At 53.4% G+C, this 20,972-nt stretch overlaps 1 protein-coding gene across 9 annotated transcripts in view; it reads right to left on the minus strand.

The window, feature by feature from the left end:
- PAX2 (paired box 2) overlaps nt 1-20,520 on the minus strand; it is a gene marked incomplete at both ends in the record, with an annotated part of 77,629 nt that extends 57,109 nt beyond the window's left edge. For 3 of the 9 annotated variants that reach the window (XM_080822427.1, XM_080822426.1, XM_080822429.1), the window contains 3 exons: nt 15,741-15,938; nt 16,739-16,907; nt 20,415-20,520. In XM_080822427.1, coding sequence (XP_080678553.1) covers nt 15,741-15,938; nt 16,739-16,907; nt 20,415-20,457 — 410 coding nt within the window. The remainder of the gene's footprint in view (nt 1-15,740; nt 15,939-16,738; nt 16,908-20,414) is intronic. The other 6 variants (XM_080822428.1, XM_080822430.1, XM_080822424.1 and 3 more) reach the window with 3 other exon arrangements.
- Nucleotides 20,521-20,972: the final 452 nt, after the last annotated feature.

Below are 20,972 nucleotides of genomic sequence, written 5' to 3' on the forward strand. Positions count from 1 at the left end.
AGGAAGCAGGCTCAGGGGACAGTTTATTCTCTTACTAGCAACCAGAGCCCAGAGGCCTTATTGAAGGTGATGGTCTGGACACATCCACCTGCTGGAGAGACGGGATGGCGCTGCTGCTTTCTGGCAGGCTGCGCTGTGCCTGGGGATTGGCGGGGCACTGAGCTCGGGGAGGCCGTGGCCGTGACCATTTTCTGCTGGGCGTGCAGAGGGGCTGGGGGCTCTATGGCCCGGCGCCGGCTCCAGCTCTGCGCATGCGTGACCAGCCTTTGCTGTTGCTCTGGCAGCCACACGACTTCAGCCTTTGTGTATGGGTGTGCCTGTGGGATGGAGAGTTTGAATTGTGTTGGGTGTACGCTGTAGTGCATTGTGCCCCGATGCATTCCTGCAGCTGGCTTAAGGTTTGTTACTTGGTGTTTTGTGATATTGTATTGAGGTGACGGCACTTTGTGTAACACTGAGCTAGAGGAATGTGGGTATTGTTTAGCAGCAATGTCTGGGTTTCTGCTTTGAATTATTGTGTTCGTTGATCATATCAGCATCTTTTTTTTTTTTTTTGTAATGTATGTCTCAGAGATTAGGTTAATGGGTGTCTCCTTGGTGATGTGGGTTGAGTAATGATGTTGGATCTGGGTGGTGGTGCAGGATTCGGTAATTGCTTTCTCAGTGTGGTTGTGGGAGGTGGGTGAGAGGGCCCATCCTTTAGCTTTTTTACCTTGCTCCAGCTTAGTCGTTTGCCCTGCTGCTTTCCAGAAGGAAGATTCTAGAGATGGGGGGGATCTCTTCTCGAGGACCAAATGCACAGTTCTGTCCTGTTGGAAGCCAGCTGCCCCCGATCCATGAACACTTCTGACACAGGTCCTGGAACCACCTTGCCTACATCCGCCTGATGGGTCAAAGCCTGAAGCTGGACTCAGTGCCTACTGAAAATCTGGGTCCCTGATATGACAAGAGGAGGATGGATGGGAGTAAACTCCCCGATTCCAATGAACATGAACCCAAGTCCAGCATGAACTCTAGCTCCCCAGTCCACTAATCTCCGTGACTCTGGCCATCACCACCTTCTTCCTTCCCAGCATCCCCTGCACTCACAGGGCCACACCCACAGCACAGGAGAGTATGGCAACACCTCATAGACGTGACTTCCTACCAGGGTGCAGGGTCTCTGCTCTGAGCTTGTCAAGAGAAGGGCATGAGGCTGTAAGATATACAGAGTCCCGCAAGAGACCGTAGATACCTGCCCTTCCTCTGATGGAAAAGTAATGGGAAGTAGGGAGTGCTGGAGGAGCACATGGGGTTTAGAACCAGTATTGCCTGGGTTCAAATCCTAGTTCTGCTGCTTAGCCTGTGACCTGAGTAAGTTATTTAATGTCACTGTACTCCAGTTACCTCATCTACAAACAATCCTATAAAGCCCTATGGTGTTGTTTACGAGGCTTAAATCAATTAATACATGCGACATGCTTATAATGATTTCTGCTATAGTAAGCACTTGTTAGCTACTATTATTATGAATATAAGGGCTTACCAAGTAAAGGAGCCATAAGATTTGCCTATGCATGTGTACAAGCACATCCACATGTGTGCTAATAGACATAAAACCCTAAGATGAGTAAAGGTATGTGTGTGGTTTAAGGGGAGAAGTGCAAAAGCTGCAGTCAGGTGGCATTGAGAAAGGGGCTATTTCCCTCCTTGGCCCTCTGGTCCGTTTGGACAGGGGCAGGAGCTGAGACACGATAGATTTCACCACTTCCCATCTCCAGACCAAGGTTGCATCCGGCCCTGTGGGGACGAATAGGCAGAAAGAAAAACGGTGGCCCTTAAACATTTTATAGTTATGAAAAAAAATCTAAAGATAATTGAGTTCTCAGGATCCAAATTTAGCTCATGTAAAAGATCTCCTTTCTAATTTAAAAAATCAGAACGTTTAAAAAAAAATCAGAACGTTTGTCAGGCAATAGGTATAAATAAGGGATAGTGAAATCCAGGGGTCAAGTTGGGAAATAAGGAAGGGGTAAGAAAGGAATCAGATCAGTGAATATGAAGGATTTGGGTGTGGATCTTACGAAAGTCCATTGAGCTGAACTTGGCTACCTACCCAGGCGAAAGGGACGGGGAGAGCTATAGGTAAGAATGGGACTAGGTGCTGGGCTCAGTCCATGGACCCTCCCATAAAGATGGGGAGCCAGAGCACATCATCGTGAGTTTGGAAAACTTTGGTTTTCGTCTTTGCTCCTGTTATGCGCAGAGTAAGTAGAATTTGTACTTGTCCAGTTACTGTGAGCTATTGCGCTTAATACATTAAGCCCAAAGTAAAATTTTTCTCCTGAATTTGCTCCTTAAAATCTTCTAGCTCTTAACAGCGAAAATAACTGCAGTGATTATCAACCTCCCATGCTTCCCTGAAACATAGAGATGTGGGACAAGAGTAGCAGGTTGGTTTGTACTTGTCAAATATTGGCTTACTTCCCCTCTCCTCTCTCTTTATCCTTTATCTTACTTTTACTTTTTCTCCTCTCTTCCCTTCCTCCTCCTGTTTACCTTCCTTCTCTTCCCTCCATGGCATTTAAGAATCAGAGGAACCCTACAAACCCATAAAATAAGAATTTTTTTTCATGACTCTTTCACTTTATCTTTTTAAAAAAATGACAAAATGCAAAGCACTACAACCCATGAAAATGTCATGAAGCCCAGAAAATGCCAACCTTCAACTCCTCAACCAGTAGTAGGCTCATTCCAGAGAAGGAGTGTGCAGGCATAGGAAGTTTATACACACACACACACACACACACACACACGCATGCACACACACACACACACACAACCATAGAGGCTGGGGTCTCAACCAACGAGGACAAAGGGAGCAATTACCTGACTAATTCTGTTCACTGGTCAGATAACTGACTCATCATGGGCTTTTTTCCCTGCACACACATAGAACAGGCCCTTTCCTAAATCCGGCTGGGCTCGCAGTGGACCATAATTCTCACTAGCATTCACGATACACATGTCTGTTCACAGAATATCCTTTCAGCTCAAGCTTGTTTATTTAAAAGAGGTCACTGTTTGTGCACACACAAGCCAGAAGTCACACACGTTGATGCAGACACAGAGCAAGATCATTTGGTGACTATGACCACCATAATAACAACTCACATGTATCGAACACTTGCTAGGTGCTGGGTGCAGTGCCGAGGTGTGTGGATTAACTCGGGTAACCCTCCCGAGACCCTACAAGAGAGCTGTATGGTGGGCCCCATGTTAGATGCGTGAAGAAACTGAGGTCCAGAGAGGAGAGAAGATTTACCTAAAACCACATAGCCAGTCAGTAGGGAAGTTGACTCGAACTCCAGCCATCGCTCCCAGAGCCCACTTTCTTACATTGTCTGGGTTACATAGGTTTGTGTAAACAACCTGGCAAATAGCAGGTGCTCAGCAAAGGTTTTCTTTTCTTTTAAAGATTTTATTTATTTATTTGACAGACAGAGATCACAAGTAGGCAGAGAAGCAGGCAGAGAGGGAGGAGGAAGCAGGCTCCCCTTTGAGCAGAGAGCCCGATGTGGGGCTCGATCCCAGGACCCTGGGATCATGACCTGAGCCGAAGGCAGAGGCTTAGCCCTCTGAGCCACCCAGGCGCCCCAGCAAAGGTTTTCTGAATGGACAGATGAAAGTATAAATGAATGAAACACCATGCCTCCTAAGAACCCAATATTCTCCTTTAAGATGGCCCCATGGATTCCATTACGGAAGCCAGACCTACCGGACAGCTTACCCTCATCTGAATGAAGTGATCTGCCCTCCCAACCAGCTTTCCAGGAAGAGCGCCCACCAGCTATGCTTGTTCAGATATCAAATTCTCTAAACACCAACTTTCCACCTGCCTCTCAAGTCCAGACCCGTCTCCTTGTAAGCCAGAAGCCAGACCCAAATGCATCAAAGATGCTTTCTAACCATGACACTTTGTCACCTAGACTATTTTCCTCTGCAAACAGGTGTTTCCCAATGAAATGCAACACCAGTGAAATGAAAATGAGTGTCGATGCCTGGATAAGAACTAAGAAATCTGATCAATTATGCAGATGTCTCTAAATCGCCAGATATTTGGCTTCTTATTGACAACCCTCACAGAGGACTGCCTACAGGTTGGGTTTTCATCCAGATGTATGGGACTTGTCACATTTACCTGTTTGTCAGCAAGTGTGCATGCATTTCTAACAGACACAAGTGAACGCTGAAAAGGAGGAGAATGACCCAGAGTAAAAGAGACTAAAGCAAGCTCTCTACACCAAAACTAGTCAAGCAGACTCCATCTGGGGATGGGTTGCAGCCTTGGACATCCATTAGAACGTGGGTCCGGCTCACAAAGATTCATGGGCTCAAAGACCTTTAAAGACCTCCTAAGGCTGTTTCCTCGGCTGTCTGCAAAGCCGGCCCCATCAGATCCCTGCACCGTGGAGCTGAGGGGTCAGTCTCACTGACAGGGGGGGCCCAGGTTACGGCCAAATCCACTCCCTTCATGCTGACACGGCCTCATCCACTTTGTGGACGCCCGCACGCCCGGGCACAGAGTATCTCCAGGTGCGGTCCGACCAAGCTGTAGATCTTGCAACGCTTGGCGTAAATCTGGTTTGTGACTTTGTACATGTACCCCCGTGTGTGATTTAGTGCTCTGCTTTTTATCATGGCTCCACTTCCATTTTCCTTCCCTCTCTCCTTTTTAATGCTGTTTACAGCTTCCTTATCCATACAGCAGCGTGGTGATCCCTCAGTGTCTCCACTGATCTACCCACATGATTTTTCTGACCCGTGTTTTCTCTCCACTCGACTTAATTTATGTGTTGGTAAATAGGAACTTTAGATCGTTCTATTCAGCAGTGTTTGGGGTTACTGCTTTTTATCAAAGGCATCACGGCATTGAAGGACTCCGTGCAGGGGACATTCGTTTACTCCTGTGAGTGACCGGCTGTCCCCACACACGAGAAGGCGTGCGTGCGGGTGTGCCTGCGCGTTGCCCCCAGAGGTGCCTCTCGGCTCTGCTGCTCTGCGTCAATGCTGCTGGGCACTGGTAGGAAGAGCTCGGTGAAACCACGGTGTGGACAGCAGCCGCCCCTCAAACGGCTGGAGATAAATCCAGGGCCCTCCCTGCGGGTGACTGCTTGATTCTTTTAGGAGGAGGTCCACCTATGCCTCGCAGGACTGATTCCTCCAAATTTCCCCTCCCATGCACACCCTTCATCCCCGAGCTGCAGTGCAAGCTTGTGGTGACATGACTCACAAGCCAGATCTGAGAGATCTCTTCTCTTAGAGCTGTGAGTCGGCAGTGGGCAGGGGAAGGGGGGCAGGGCAACGCCTTCTTAGATTTCGGGGTCATCTACTGTCTTTTTTCTTCCTCTTTTCAATTTTTCCCACATCTTCTCCTCATCTCTAACTCTATTTGACCTTGAACTCTGTCCTCTCCCTTCTCACCACAATGTGTCCCAAGGGAGGTGGGGGGGGGGGGAGTTGGCGCATCCAAAGAAGCAGTTACCTGGCCCGAGAGGCCTGGAGGCCAGTAGCCAGAGGGGCCAGCCCATCACTCCACTCCTGGAAATAAATCCCATTGTATTTGCATTTTAATTTTCCACATAAACAAAGGCCCAGAGTACTCGCTTGGGCAGCATCACTGGACGAATTTAATTAGAAATGAAAAGTTTATAGGGCCCTCTTTAATGCGATTAATGCTCAGTTAACATTTATCACATTCGTATGCTGGAATCGCCTTTTCTAAGCAGCCACTGGCCATGAAATGAATTTCTCTCAACTTTTTTTGTACCCACCCTGGGAGGTCATCTCCTAAGGAGTCTCTGGGCGGCCTCCCTGGGGCCAGGAACTACCTGATCCTCAGGGCCAAGTTAAGGGGAGGTGAGGGAGGAGAAGAGGCCAATGTGTACTTGCTGAGGTTGGAGGACAGGGCGTGTGAGAGTGAGGGGGGCCACTATTTCTAGGGGGAACTGGATCGAACTAGGGCTGTACCCTCTGCAAAGAGCTGAGTGCTCAGCCCAGCAGACTGGCCAAAAGGTTTCAGAGCCTCTTCCTTAATTAAAAAAAAAAAAAAAAAGACCTCCCTTCCCAACACACATACTCAGTCCACTTCTGTGGCCCAAAGAACAGGTTTGAGCTAGAGCTGGCCCATGTCAGTTACCTCTGGCTCTCAGTTCCCTCTTCCTGTCTTAGACCATCTCTCTTTTACCCCTTCTCTCTCTTTCTCTCTCTCTCTCTCGTCGGGGCCTCCATTAGACTGTCCCTCCACCCAGACCCCTGGTTACTGGGAAGGGAACCCGAGTCTTGACCCCAAGGAATACCTCATTTCCTCTGGCTCTCCCAGAGGCCAGACAGTCCCAGTCTGTGGGAAGGCTGCCTGCCCTGGTGTGAGCTCCCTAGAGAAGCCGAGTGGAGTAGGGGAACATGAAACCTCTGTTGGTCCCCAGAGGAAGGACGGCCTTCCTTATCTTATCAAATTCTCTTCCCTCTTTAGTTAGAGTCTACAGAGATTGGCCCCCAACCCAAACCAGCTCCCCCGAGGAGGAGGAGAGAGGAAGGAAAAAGGTAAGTGATGGGGGGAGGGAGGGGAGGTGTCCTCTCTGCAGATGATAAAAGGGGATAATCAGCTTGACCTGTGTCCCCACCTACACGCACACTCCCTTTGAGGACCTTGACAGACACAAACCATGCACTGCTACCAGGACTCCTGGTAGGCGTGTCATACACCCACGGCCTGGCCATTATGTGCTACTCTACACCCTCACCTCTAGCAGAGAAAATGCACACGTGTGTGCACATAGACTAAGTGTGTCAGGACCTTTTGCATCTGACCGGACCCCCACTCATCAGCCCATCGGGAGATCTATCGTCCATTCAACCCACGCTTGCCAGAGAACATTTGCTAACGTCCCAAATAGACAGGTCACCCACGCGATGGCAGAGACTCTCATTCTGAGACCAAACAATCCCTTCAGCCAGAAACTCTGTGAACAGCAAACCACTAGCCCTCTGTTTGATAAGACTGAGTCCTTTTAAGCACTCCCTGGAATACCAGGACCATTTAGACAGCTTCCCAGGACACGAACGCTGGATTCAGCTAGATAGATAGCACATGCCCTTTCCAAAGTTCACAGGCTCTTTCCAAAACAGAGCCACACGGAGGTCCTCAACGAAGGGTCACTAACTTCTCTCCTTCTGACACATCAGCCAGGCACCATCTCGCCCTCTCAAATTAGGACGGTAAGTCACAAGAGGTAGAAGCAGGGTCTCCTCCCTGACCATCTCTGTGGGCTGTCGAGCGAGATACTGCCTACAAGGCTGCTGGTTTCCTGCAGCTTCCTCCACCAGCCCAGCAAAGACCCTGCGGCCAAGAGGGAGCATCAGGCCAGGGGAAGGCCGCCTCAGGGGCTCCAACCCTGCGGCCCCTGCCGTGCTCCCTCCCTGTCCTCCTTCCTTCTCTCCCCAACCTCTGAGCCCTTCCTCTCTGATTCTTTGACCTTATGGCACCTACCGGGTAGGAACAGTTCCCCTCGTAGCCTGCTGCCCTGTCTTACGTCCGGACTTTCTGCTCCCCCTGCCAGGCAGCACTTGCAGCGACCCTCTGGCTTCCTCCATCCCCAAATGGCTGCAGGGGGAGCTCACTGCAGAGCAGTTTGGGCAGGGCTGAAGGCAGGCAAAGGAGGAAGTCCAGGGCAGAGTGGCTGGAGGCTCCCGGGTAGAGGGCCTCAAATCTGGAACACCTAGGAAGTGAGGACCTCCCTCCCTCCCTCTCGGCCTCTCTCCGACTGTCCCCTCTGCTGGGGACCAGGCTGCAGCGACCACATTGCAGTGACCGGACAGCCACACCAGCCTGCCTCGTGGTGCAGCCGGCCACGAGCCCCAGCTCCTGCGACTTGACCTCCCACGCCACTTCCTATGTCCTACTCCCTTTGTCCCTCCTGGTTGGCCTCCCTTTCCTCTTTTACCACCTTTTGAGTTCCCTGAAGTCCCCCTCAGCCTGGTCTACCAGCTGCCCAGAGCTCAGGCTCCCTTTGACCACCTCCAAGCACCACGAGAGGCCCTTGGTGGAGACACACAGGATCTAACCCCTTTTTCAAGCCTCCAGAGCTCCCTGCTTTGTACTCTGGCCATGCGCTCCATTCTCATCCAGCCAGGCCAGCTCCGAGGCCTCTCCCTTTCACCCCTCAGCCTCCCCACCTCCTTTCTCACTCTTCAGCCCTCCTTCTGACGTCCACCCTCCCCTCCTACTCGCGCCTCACCCTCCCTTGCCCTCAGAGTAGAGAGCGGACTCTCTCCTCCCCACTTACCTTCCTCAGGGGCTCCTGGACTAAGGGGCTCTGGAAACATCCCCCACACCCCCGCTCCTGCACAGTTAGAGCTCTAGTCTGAAGCAGGGAAGAGAGGCCAAGTCTGGTGACACCGCTCTGGGGCTGCAGACCGGGGTCCCAGGACTGAATCAGGCCTGAAGCTATGTTTTCATCTGCCAGCGAGGAGTTTTCAAAACCCAAATCTTCCTGCCTCTAGGCTGGGCCCGCATACTCCAGCCCTATGGTCCAGCTCTCACCAGCTCCATCCCAGCTCCTGCAGCCCCATTTTCCTCCCTCCACGTCCCTACAATCAACCTGACCCCTCTAGAACGCCAACTCTCGGTTTCGCACACTCTCATGTGAAACACACAAAATATCTTCTTATGTTATCTCTCAACAACCAAAAGAAAGAGTCCGGTTTTTGTTTGTTTGTTTGGTTGGTTGGTTTTTTGTTTGTTTGTTTTGTGGTTTTTGTGGTTGCTGAGAAGGAACTACAAGAGGAGCCTGGCTCCATGGCCTCTCCCGGCTCCCTCTTCCCTTCTATATAGCTTCTTCTCCTACCCACAGGGGATGGCACGGGTCCCTGCTCCTTCTCCTCCAGTGCCCTGTCACTCTCCTCTTCTTTCCCACTTCTGACAGCTCCTGGAGGCCCAGGCATCTGCCTGTGCCTTCAGGTCCTGCCTGGTCTCCTAGGCCTATCCAGTCCCCAGTTATGTGTTTTTTACACAGAGCCTCTTCCTTATTTCCCCAGCTCCCAGGTTTCTGGGGGAGGACATGGCAGCTGGGCCCAGGGCCCGGCCCTTGGGGGAGCTCTGCCAATGACTGTGTTCCCGTGCTGCTGTCACGCCTCCTACCAGAGGGAACCTATATCCCTTGGTGGGTCTTGGCGCCAGAACGTACAGGAAAGAGACCCACTGGGAAAGCATCTTTTTAGTTGTGTATACAGTTGGTCCCTAACTAGTCTTGCCGACTGGGCTGGGACAAAGTGAGTGTCTAAGTGAAGACGGATGGCTGACCTCACACCTCTCCAGTATGAAGGTGACATCACTGTAGCCAGGCCCCTCTTTTGGGGGGCTAAATGGACCGTGGAGTATTACAGCGTAAACAAAGATTGAAGGAAAATTTGACTTCAGTTTGCCCAAATTATGAAACAAAGAATCTTCAACTGAGCCCTACTATCACCCACTGGCCCAAAGACTGCCTCACTGATTGACCTGATGGGCCAAGGACAAGGTGTCCAGCCTTTGTCTGTGACTGCAGGACACATCCTTTAGAACTTCCTCTCTTTCCTCTTGGTCTCGGAGCCTTTTTGCCAAAGAGCACACACACACACAGCCATACACACTGACAATGTCAACCTCTGTGCCTAGAAACCATTGTGAACCGTGTTCAGGCTGCACCTTGCCAGCACCCAAACGACAGTTTCCATGGGAGGAAAACTTTCAATCCTATGGTTTACTGGTAGCTTTCATTTCCCATCTGTTTATTTCACTTGGGATATGGGCATTGGTTGTGAGTTACTGTTTCCCACGCCTCAGATCTGTCAGGGGCCTCTTTCCCTTTTCTGGACTCACCCACATGGCCAGGTGCGCTGCACTGGCCACAGCTGCACCTGTAACTGCTTCCCTTGCAAGAATCTGAACTCTAGACACCTGGCATGGGGTGTGCGGGGAAACAGCAGGGATTCAGAGAGGTGGCCGGCCAGGTTGGAAGCCTTCAGTGCACTCTTTTAAAGAACAGGAAGTAAAGGGGCGCCTGAAGGGCTCAGTTGGGTAAACATTGGACGCTTGATTTCAGTTCAGGTCATGATCTCAGAGTCGTGACATCGAACCCCACCCCCCTTCACTTTGGGCTCTGCAGGGAGTCTGCTTGGGATTCTTTCCTTTTCCCTCTGCCCCTCCCTCTGCATGGTCTCTCTGGCACCATCTCTCTCTCTCTCTCAAATAAATAAATAAATAAATTTTTTAAAAAGAAAGAACAGGAAGTGAAAACGAAATACATAGACATCATTTCCCCTCACTATGAGACCTCCAACTCCAGGTAGCAATGAGGAGGGACTGAGGACAAACCTGAAAACTAAGAGAGGAAGTCACAGAGCTGGAGATCTAGGAAGCTGGGAGCAGAAAATGGAGCCCTTGGCTTAGGGCGTTCCTTCATCAGTCCTGTGGACAAGCTGGGAAAGGAGGTCTCCTATCCCCTGCGGGTTCCTAACAAGCCCCTCTTCAGAGTGCAGGCTCTTGGTGGGGTTTGTGGGGGGAGGGGTGGCATTCATCTTCTGCACCAGTTACTACCACGGCTCCTCTTTCTCTGGGAGCTGTGATGTTCTGGTCTACAAGCACATACCATCCCATGTACAACCACACTCTCTCGCAGGCACCGGAATAAGCCCGTTTCCCGACTGTTCCCTCCCACGCCAACTTCCGACGCTAGATCCAGTCCCTGGATCTACTCTGCACAGGAATTGGCCCCTTCTGCTGATATATACATAGCTCTGCTCCCTCCCCAACCTTCCCTGCTCCTGGCACCCTGTCTCCCTTCTCCAGGGGCTGCTCCTGCCCGGCCCCATCTCCCCTGGCTAATTCCCCCTGTGGCCCCTCTATTGAACTGTTGTGTTGTCCATTTCCCTGTGACAAGGGCTCGGGTTACAGAATTATTGATTGGTTTTCATGCAGACAGATGGGCCTTTCCTGAGCTCCCATCGAAATCCCTGGCTCTACGGGCTGATCGTTGCCTCTCGGGGTGGAGGACTACACCCGGAGACCACCCTCCATGCAACCTTCTTTGCCCAGGCTGTGGACAGTAATAAATGGAGGCAGCCTGAACGATAATAAAAGTAATTGAGTAGGTTACCTGTGCAGACACAAGATTTATGCCTCTTCATATTTGATGTGATTGTTTTATTGAGTTCTCAAAATAGTTGGGACACTAGTTAGTTAGTTAGGAGGAGTTTCCCTCTCTTGTAACTAAGGGAACAAAAATGGCTTTTCAAGGGGTGCCTGGGTGGCTCAGTCTTTGGGCGTCTGCCTTTGGCTTGGGTCATGATCTCAGGGTCCCGAGATCGAGCCCCATATTGGGCTCCCTGCTCGGCGGGAAGTCTGCTTCTTCCTCTCCCTCTCCCTGTGCTTCTGTTCCCTCTCCCACTGTCTCTCTCTCTCTGTGTCAAATAAATAAGTAAAATCTTTTTTTAAAAAATGGCTTTTCAAGAGGACAGCTCCAGCTCATTTGAAGAAGTAATATCAACAGTCGTACCCAGTTCCCATGTTAGTCTAGCGATGGGTGATCTCGGCAGCAGGAGCGCCTTCTCTGGGGAAGGACGGGTGAGCAAGCCTCCTCAGACAGAATCTGGTGCATCTCTTTGCTCTTTGTGGCCCCAGTCTGGTAGGCCCCGGGCCACAGAAGGCAAGTTCTCCGTCCTTATTTCTCTTCCTCCTCTGAGGACAGAGCCTCCTTCTTAGCCCACCAGCTTGCCTCGGCTCTTTGCCATGAGACCAACAGCCCAACAGCTACAAGGGCATGGAGATGTGGCAGGTAAAGCCACCCTTCCGGCCCAGATTCATGCCAAGCCAGGTCTAAGAGTCTAAGAGTCAAATGTGCAATGTTCTAGAACCTGAGTTTCAGAGAAAGAGACACAAACTCCGGCCCTGAACATATCTTCAGCATTCCCAGCTTCTTTGGATTGCCCTTCAAATGAACAGCTGACCCACTACTGTCACCCCACTGCCAGACCTCTGATGAGGCCCGCGAATGACACAGGATGGAATCCTTGCACAACACCGGGGCTGCAGCCTGGAAGCCAGTGTTGTCACCGCCAGGAAAATGAACATGCTCGCTTAGAGCCAAACAGGCTGAGGGAGAGCATGGGTAGCAGGTGATCAGTGAGAAACTGACTCTGTAAGAGTCCACTCCAAAGATCTAGGGGCAGGGAAGGCCCTGATCCCAAGAGTGTAGGGCAGGCTGGAAAAGTTAAGAGAGCAATGGCCTTTCTGTTGGCTCATTCTAAGAGATCACCCTCGGGGGATCCTTGGTAACCCTAGACTCTACCTGGAGCTTGTACTGATTCTTTCAAAGGAACTCTAATCTCTGCCCACAGCAATGGCCAAATCAGAAGACGCTGGCATATAAACAGGAAATCCCTTCCGGCCTGGTCAGTTGCTCAGCGACATAACTGGGTGACTTTTTCCCCCTTCAGTAGCATGAATCTCCCTCTATCTCTTCCCGCCCCGCCCCCAGGTCATTTCCCACACCAGGTTTCAGTCTCAAGTCACCTGTTTATAAACCTCGGTCCTCTACAGGGACGACATATAAGCTGAGGGGCGGGCAACTCCATGCTTAGCGGTCAGTAACCCAATATCGAGACTGAGTCACAGAAATTCCACAGACTAAGCAATCCAGTCATCCCTCTGGATTCTCGACAGTGGTCTCTGGGGGCAGGAGTGTGTTTGGGAGGCATCCCTGACCCACTCCGCTGACTCAGAGAGGTATTTCTCTGAGGATTTGCCAGTGGAGTACGTGGACGGAATGTCCAAGCCTTTATCGCGACAGGATCAGAGAAAACCAAAACCAATTTTAAGGCATGAAAGGCAATTTCGTTTATAACCATAACAGCATATTTCAAGTGCGGCAACAGCAACTGTTTTGGGAGGAGAAGATGAAAAAAAACCAAACCTCACAATTTGGCTCAGGTGGGTGAGTGTGTGTGGACTTCCTTTCTTGCCAGCCACCGGCACACACACACACACCCTTACAACGGTTAAAAGTACCAAAGACAAGTGGGCATCTCACCAACAGTAAGGCCCTATACTCAAGAACCACCCCGAGGTGCCACACTTCCTGCAGAGAGAAAAATCTCCAGGCCCCTCCTATAGTGAGTAAAAATTTACAAAGTTCCTGAAATCACCAACGCTGACAGAAACATCCCGCCTTTATCAGGCTTCAGGGTGAAACTACAAATCTCAGATAAACCTTTCCCCCTTCAGAGCCAAGCACCCACAGGGACGAAGCCGAGGACATGCGGGCCTAGACACATCCCTCCAGCCCCAACTCAGCAGCACACGGGGAAGCCCTCAGAATTCTTTCCCAAATTGGAACCATGGTGGGATACTGTCCCAGAGCAAAATCAAGAATACCTTGACTGCTCCTTGTCGGCAAAGCAAGCCGGGAAGCCTAGTCACAGACCCAGGGCTGGCTGCCCATGCTGTCAGTGGCTTCCCTGTTCCTCTCCTCCCACTCCCTCTCCATCTCCAGCAACACCTGTCCACCGAGGGCCATTTCTACACACCCAAAGGAAGCCTCGGTGCCCCTCAGGTGCTGGGGTTCCACGCGACGAGCAGATTCCATAGCTGTCATCATTAACAAGCTGAGGCCGTTCTTTTCCTACTCCCTACCCACCCCTCTACTATCCCCCAGGGCTGGGGAGTGCACCCCCAGGCTTCTGAGATCAATCCTGGGGTCACCTGTTCCCTGCATTCTGTGGCTTTTCAGAATGAGCCTTCCCAAACTCCTGCATGAGCCAGGTCCCCAAAACATCTGAGCCAGTGAAGGTGTATGTTGGGGAGAGGAAGGACAGAGTTCTAGACAGTGGGGGGGTGGGAGGCAAGGGATGCTGGCCCCAGAAGTGCCTTGATTGCTCCAGTCCTCCAGCCATCAAGAAAAACAGACCGCCTTAACTGTGCATGTCTTGGGGTCCTCCAAAGCCTTGCAAATCCTACCACTGACAAGCATTTCTCTTGAATGTCCCCCAGGACCCCAGCGCCCAGTCCCATCAACATCGTTCCTCATCAGGCAGATCTCTGTTCCAGCTCGCTCCCAGGACCAGCAGACAGCCAAGAGGCTGAGTCTCCAGATGGCTCTGAAAACAAATGCTTTGTCCCCTGCCCTTTCCTAACCGCCAATCCTGCCCCAGCCCCAGAGCTTCCCCAGCCTCCTCTGGCTTTTAAATGCAAAAGACACATTCCTCTCCCAAACCACCCAGAGTCTTAATCCAGCTCCTTCGAAGGTGTCTGAATGTCAAACCGCTATGCTTTCAGTACCTGGCGAGCCAGGCCGGGGGAGCTGGAGGGTTTTCGGAGGGTGTATAATTAGCTGATCAGTATTATGTTACCCTGTTCATAACTGAATAACCATTTTAATACAGATGGCACACACTGGGATAATTTCTGGGGTCGCCTCGCAGTACGTTACAGCACGAGTGTGGCAGAGGGAATCTTCTTTAGCCAAGGTACATTCTACCAGCTAATTTTACCTGCTGTTTTCAGGATGATTTGGGATAATTCCATATCATTTGCAAAATATTTAAAAAAAAAAAGAAACTTGATACGTGATGCCAGTTTCAGAAAAAGACACCATCTGAATTATTAGATGTCCTGATAATGAGTCTATGAAGAATACAAAGAATAACAAGGATATGAAACCCTCAGCCTTCTTCTCACTTGGGAATCTGCCCTAAAATGGGGGGCAGGGGTTGAAAGGTTGGCCAAGCTGTCTGGAACTTGTACAGGGTCTCTGCTGATGTCAGATAGTACACTTCTGCGATGCTGAAGTCATCCTGGGTCCCTGCATCCCACTGCTCCTTGTGCCTGCTCTAGCCGACACAGGCCCAATTTGCACACCGGCACAGTGTGTACACACATGGAGCGTCCTTGCGTACTGTCCCAGAGAGCAGGCTGGAGTGGCTTGGGGAGTGGGAGGCTACCTTGCACAACTCCAGCCTGTGTCGGCCCATGTGCCTGAGCCTGTCACTGCGCAGACCTCTCCCTAGCCCTACACATCCCAAAGTGGAGCCTGGGGGTCTAGAGCTCTCCCTGCCTGCCTGGTGTCCCACTCCTTGTCCAGCACCTCTGCTCCCTGCCAATTGCTGGCTGGTGGCTGGCGTTTGCTCTCAGGCCTGGACATTCATGTTTATAGGCCAGAAATCTGTGCGGAGCTGGCTAGCAAGGCCTGGGCTCCTGGGAGGCAAGGTTTGTGGGAGTTGGCAGGGAGGGTGGGGAAGCCAGGACAGGCAGCTGCCCCTGGGGAAGGGAGCATGCCTTTAGAAAGGGAAGTCTGTTTGGAAGCGATGAATAGACACTGGTCATTTTAAAGGCTTCGGCTTAGGCTGTGATTGTCTCTAGATACCGAGGCACGTAATCTTGGAGTCTTAATTACCACAAACACTTGGATTCATTTCCAGGACGCCGACGGGAGAAGCCTGGCAGGGAATACCCAGCCCTGAGCTGGAGACAGCTCTGTCTGTCTGTCTGTCTCTCTGCCTCCCAGGTCTCCTCTCCCTGCCCGAAGGACTTCAGGACTTCAGGGGCTGAGAGCCTGGAGCAAAGGCAGGGGCCGGAGAAAGAACAGAGACCACAAGCTGGGAGATGCCCTGATGGGCAGGAGCTGGGAGCTGGAGTCCCGCCCTGTAGTAGGGGCTGGTTTGCTCACCTGTTGATGGACGAGACGCTGGGCACGGTGTCATTGTCGCAGATGCCCTCAGCCAGGAGCCGGTCTCGGATCTCCCAGGCGAACATGGTGGGGTTCTGTCGCTTGTATTCAGCAATCTTGTCCACCACTTTGGGCGTCGCCACTTTGGGCTTGGAGCCTCCAATCACTCCGGGCTTGATGCTGCCGGTCTCATAGTACCTGCGCCGGGAAGGCCGGCGGGGTCAGCGAGAACAGGCCGTGGCAGGGGGCAGGGAGGCTGCAGGCTTCAGGGCGGTGGAGCCACGCTCCCACCCGAGGCAGCAGCGTGAGGGTAAAGACTCAGCGTGGCTGAGCCAGCTTCCGGAGGGCGCGCTTGGCTGGGGCGAGGGATGGACCGCAGGAGGAGGGGGAGGATGAGAGGGACACTCCCTCCAGGAAGACAGTCATGCCGGGGACTGAGAGCAGAGCACACCAGTGGGAATAGGTGCCCCCGGAGTTTGAAAGCCCGGCCTTTTATTTGGAAAGAACAGGAGGAACAGCACTATTCCAGGCCTCCAGGTCTACCAGGGCTGAGGCCCCCACCTCCAGCCCTTTCCTACTGAGCACGGAGCCCTGGTGAGAACCAGGACCCTCCTGTCCCCTCCCCAGGGCTGATTTTTACTTTCCTCTTGGGGACCCATTTACGCTCCCCACCCTGTTCCTCTGAGCCCCCCAGTCTGCATGAACTCTGCTTGGAGAGGACTTCCTCCCTGTCTGAAGTCTGGGATCCGGCAGCCTCTTCGCAAGAACCCTAAAGCTGGGCAGGAGCTGAGTGACCCTTCTCCTCCCTTACTCCTGGGCCCGTGGCCACCACCTGGGTACCCTCGCCAAAAGGAGCAGCTCTCTAGGTTTCCCCCAGTATCCAGATACCCCATCTCCCACTGGCGTCCTGGACTTTGACCCAAGTCCTTGGTCTGGAGACCCAGGGCCTCGGGCTGAGGAGGCAAGGCTTCTCCCAGGGGCGGCTCTGAGGCCCTCACCTGCCCAGGATTTTGCTGACACAGCCGTGGCTGACCCGCAGCTGCCGGGATATGTCGCAAGGCCGCACCCCCTGGTGGGCCAGCTCCACGATGCGCTGCCTCACCACGTCGGGCAGGGGCCGGCCGTTCACAAACACCCCCCCGAGCTGGTTCACACCCCCGTGCCCTGCTGGGGAGAGACAAGAAAAAAACACAACACCCCACACACAGCAGGGACCGGCCATTAGTCAGGGTCCGCGGCCCAGGACGTGCGAAGGGAGCAGGCAGGGCGGAGGGGCATGATCTGGGACGCGCTGCAGAACGGTGGTCCGCGGCTGCTGAGCAACAGCCACGCAGGGCGATTGGGGATTGAACCCCACGGGCCGTAGAGACGCGGAAACGCAGACGCAGGGCAGAGAGCAGGGAAGAACACGGCTCTAAGACAGCACCTCTCAAGGGAGAAAGTAAGGGAAGGAATGGAGAAGCAGGGTGAGAAGGGGGCAGAGGGGGAATTAATGCCAGCAGGAAAGAATGTAGGAGAGGAAAAGAAGGGCGGAGCAGAGAGCAGAAGCAGGGCCAAGCGGGATCCCGCCTGAGCCGCAAGCAAGGGGGAGTCGTTGGTGTGTGTTAGGGCTTGGAGGCAGATAACTTGGGGGGGAGTGTCTGGGACCGATTGACTCAATACAAAAGGGCTCTGAGCTGAGAGAGGGGCTAAACGTCTGACTCCTTCCTTCTGCTCCCTACCTCTTGTATCTATTTTTAATCAGAGTTGGTGTTCCTGCCTCCTTCCCTGTGTTTTTGTTTTTGTTTTATTCTGGCTTTCGATCGGGATTTTTCCTTCCCTTTATGTTTTCTATCTTTAGATATTTGGAGGCCATATTTCCCACTTGAATCCCTAGCGTCTAAAGTTCAAAGAAAGCCAGGTGGAGGACGGAAGGCTGAAGACGCAGGGGTCCGGTGTCCGTGCTCAGAGCCGGGGAGGCAGCCGGTTGCCGGGCAGGGCTCCCATAGGCAGCAGCCAGAGAATGCAGGCTGCCGGGGCTCGACTGCCTGCCGCCCTGAGCCAGGCTTGGAACCCACTGCCTCACCTAGGTAGCATGGTACAGGTCGCCTAGACAGGCTGAGGGCTGTCCCCTGCGCTGCCAGGCGGATGCAGGGCAGCTCCCGTCCCTCCGACCTCTTAGACCTCCGCAGCCTCCCAGGGCACCGCGAAGCAAGGGCATTTGCTCTCCCGGCCAGGAGGAGGGCGCAGGGTCTCCAGCGGGGTCCTCCAACCTCGGAGCCAAAGTGGTCACCGGATATCAGGCCCGAGGACACTGCGCGGAGCCCCATTCTCCCTGGCCTACAGCAGTCTAGAAATCCTGCACCCAGAGCAATCACCCGGAGCCGCAGTTCCTGAGCAATCCAAGCGCAGAGTTCTAGTGGCGGGCCTGACTTGGCCAGGAACCTACAGCCCAGGTCCTGCTGGCCTCAGGCGACTTTCGGAGAAAGCGGGAACATCTTCGTTCCGCTCGTTTCTTTCCCATCCCCTTCTGGGGTTACTGAGAGCAAAGGCTGGTGAAACCCCTGGGGAGAGGCTTCTGATCTGCAGGCTGGGGGAGGCTAGAACCTCTTATTTTTGCCTCTCATTCCTGCTACTCTCCCTATCTCTAGCCCCACTCCTCACCCCTCCCTTCCCTCCAAACCCCGACCATCAATAATTTAGGCCCCGGGAGAACTCGCGTTACCGGTATGAAAAGGCGGCAGCTGCAGGCAGATTAAAGATGAATAATTCAGCCTCCCCCGGGCTCCGGGCCCGGCCCCTCGTCCCCAATCTAAGGGAAGGGGATGGGAAGGGACCCGACAGGAGTCTAGGGCCGTGGGCCGGGAGCCGCCGCTCAGTCGGGCCTGGAATGCGCCACTGCCGCCGGCGCGGACTCGGGCTGCGGCTGCTTGCTGGCCCGCCCGCCCGCGCCGCGCTCTCTCCCTTCCTTCGACCACCTTCAGCACGCCTTGCCCCCTTTCGGGTTTCAAAGTGACACCCAGTGGGCGGCTGGGACTCGGCAAATCCCCCGCGGAATCGGCCAAAGAGAGCAGAGGCGGCCGGGCAGGGAGGCCGGCGGGCTGGGCGAAGACGGCGAGAGGACCCAGTTCCACTCGCTTGGAAAAGGAGACAGGATTTCTGGCTCAGCTGGTGGAGACCAGCGGCAGCCCGAGGCTCCTGACTCGGATTACCTGTACTTGGAAATTATTCTAAAAAATATATTTTACCCCAGGATTTTTTTTTTAAGCTCCCCCCTGCAATGCTAATTATAAGCTTAGAGAAAAACAGAGGTCTTCCTCCTTTGCTCTCTTTTCTGGAGCACCGATCCAAGCCAGGGCTAAAAAAGTTTCCCCGTGAAAAGTTACAAATCATCCTCAATTATTAATCTACAGAGAAGGAGAAGTTTTCTATTTAGAATCTATTTATCTAAAAAAAAAAAAAGACTGCCAAAAAAAAAAAATCTCTGAATTGTTCTCCAAGCTAAAGACATAGGACATGAATTAGATAAATTCAAATTTCATTAAAATCATTTCCTCTTTTCCTCTTTTTTCATCCCCCCCCCTCTTTCCTGGATAACATCCTTTCTGTTTTCTTTCTTTTATTTTCTTCCACCTTTTCAAAATTTCTCTTTCCTTTCTCCCCAGCTTGGGCGTTTGCCTTCCTTTTGTTCTTTCCCCCTCATTTCCCCTCTCTCTGACTACCCACTGGCCAGGTCCCTGGCTGGACCATCCTCACCATGGAGTGGGAGGCCAGCAAAGAGCTTCCAGAACTGCAAGCAGAGCTTGGCTCTGCCCAGGGGCCGCCTGGCAGGCTCCTCTGCTCCTTCTCTTCCTGACTTCGATTTCTCCTTGGAACCCCTCTTTGTTTTTAGAGCATCTCTTGGGGAGAGGTGGAGAAAGATGACCACCGTGTCCCGCCAGTCTCAGCCTCCCAACTCAAGGAGAAGAGAAGGGGAAGGAGAAGCAGAGGGGAAGGAGGGAGGAAAGAAAAGAAGAGGAACTATTACAAGCCAGCTCACAAGAAACCCTGGCTAGGCTGCCGGGGCCTGGAGATGCTGGGAGCCGAGGGTCAGTTGGGGGCACCCCACCCCCACACTCTTCTGCCCGATTGTCCTGACACTGAAGCTGCCAGTGCTAGGAGTCTCCTCCCGGACAAGTACACTCAAGTTTGAGAAAGGTAGAGATGAATGGAGGGTGGGGGAGGATGGGAGAGTGAGAGAGAGAGAGAGGGAGGGAGGTGAGAGGGAGAGGGAGAGAACAGAGAAAACAACACAACACAAACCCCTCTAAAACTGCCTGCCAATTAGTCTCCCAGCCCAGGGCAAGAGGGTGACCAGGGAGTGGGATGGCTAGAGCCAGGGCCCCGGGGCTGTGGATTGATGACCTCAGAAGGAGCAGGTGGAAGAAAGGAAGACAGGTGATGGGCACCAGGGAAAGTAGGAAGGCAGGTAGAGGAATAAGTATTGGTGACATAAGGCAGAAGAGGGCAACTGGAGGCTTTAGAAACGCTGGAAAATGAGGGGAAGAGGAAGAACGAAAAGGGGGGCCTGGAGAAGCCAGCGCAGTCCCCAAGATGGGACCTGAGTGCAGGGGGCCAGGGCCGCGCCAGGACAGGACGGGAGAGGTTAGGACGGGGAGCCCCGAGCTGGGACAGGAGCCGGGCGCCGGTACTCACGGTGCATCGCGGAGAAGGGGTCTGCTTTGCAGTGCATATCCATGGGGAGGCAGAGGAGCGGGAGCAGCGCGGCCGCCGCCGCCGTGTCGCCTCTCAAACTCAACTTCAGGACTTGAGGAGAAAAGGGAGGGACGTTGGGGAGGGGGGCGAGGTGAGCGGGCGCCCGGCTGCGGCGGGGCGGGCAAGGGACGCCGCGGTGAGCTCCCCGCGGGGACGCTTCCTGGGCGGATCGGAGCTTGCAACCGCAGCGACCGCAACTTCCCACCGTCGGGGCGCGGGGCCGGGCGGTCAGCAGAGCGGCCCCGGGGCGGCGGGCCGGGCCGGGGGGATCTGGGGGCGCATGGCGCGCGCGGCAGCTGAGGCCACGGCTGAGGCTGGGCGGGGGGAGGTGGCTCGCTCACTCCCCTGGAACCCGGTCATCCGAGAGGCGGCGGTCGGAGAGGGCGAGGAGCTGGGGCGGCCCGAGGGCGCCGGGCGGGGAGCCGGGCCGCTCCAAGTGCCGGTGAGTTGGCGAAGTTGGCAGAGAAGTAGCAATCCTCGGGATGTCCGAGCGGGCGC

Source organism: Martes martes (genome assembly GCF_963455335.1).
Source record: "Martes martes genome assembly, chromosome: 14".
Classification (NCBI taxonomy): Eukaryota; Metazoa; Chordata; class Mammalia; order Carnivora; family Mustelidae; genus Martes; species Martes martes.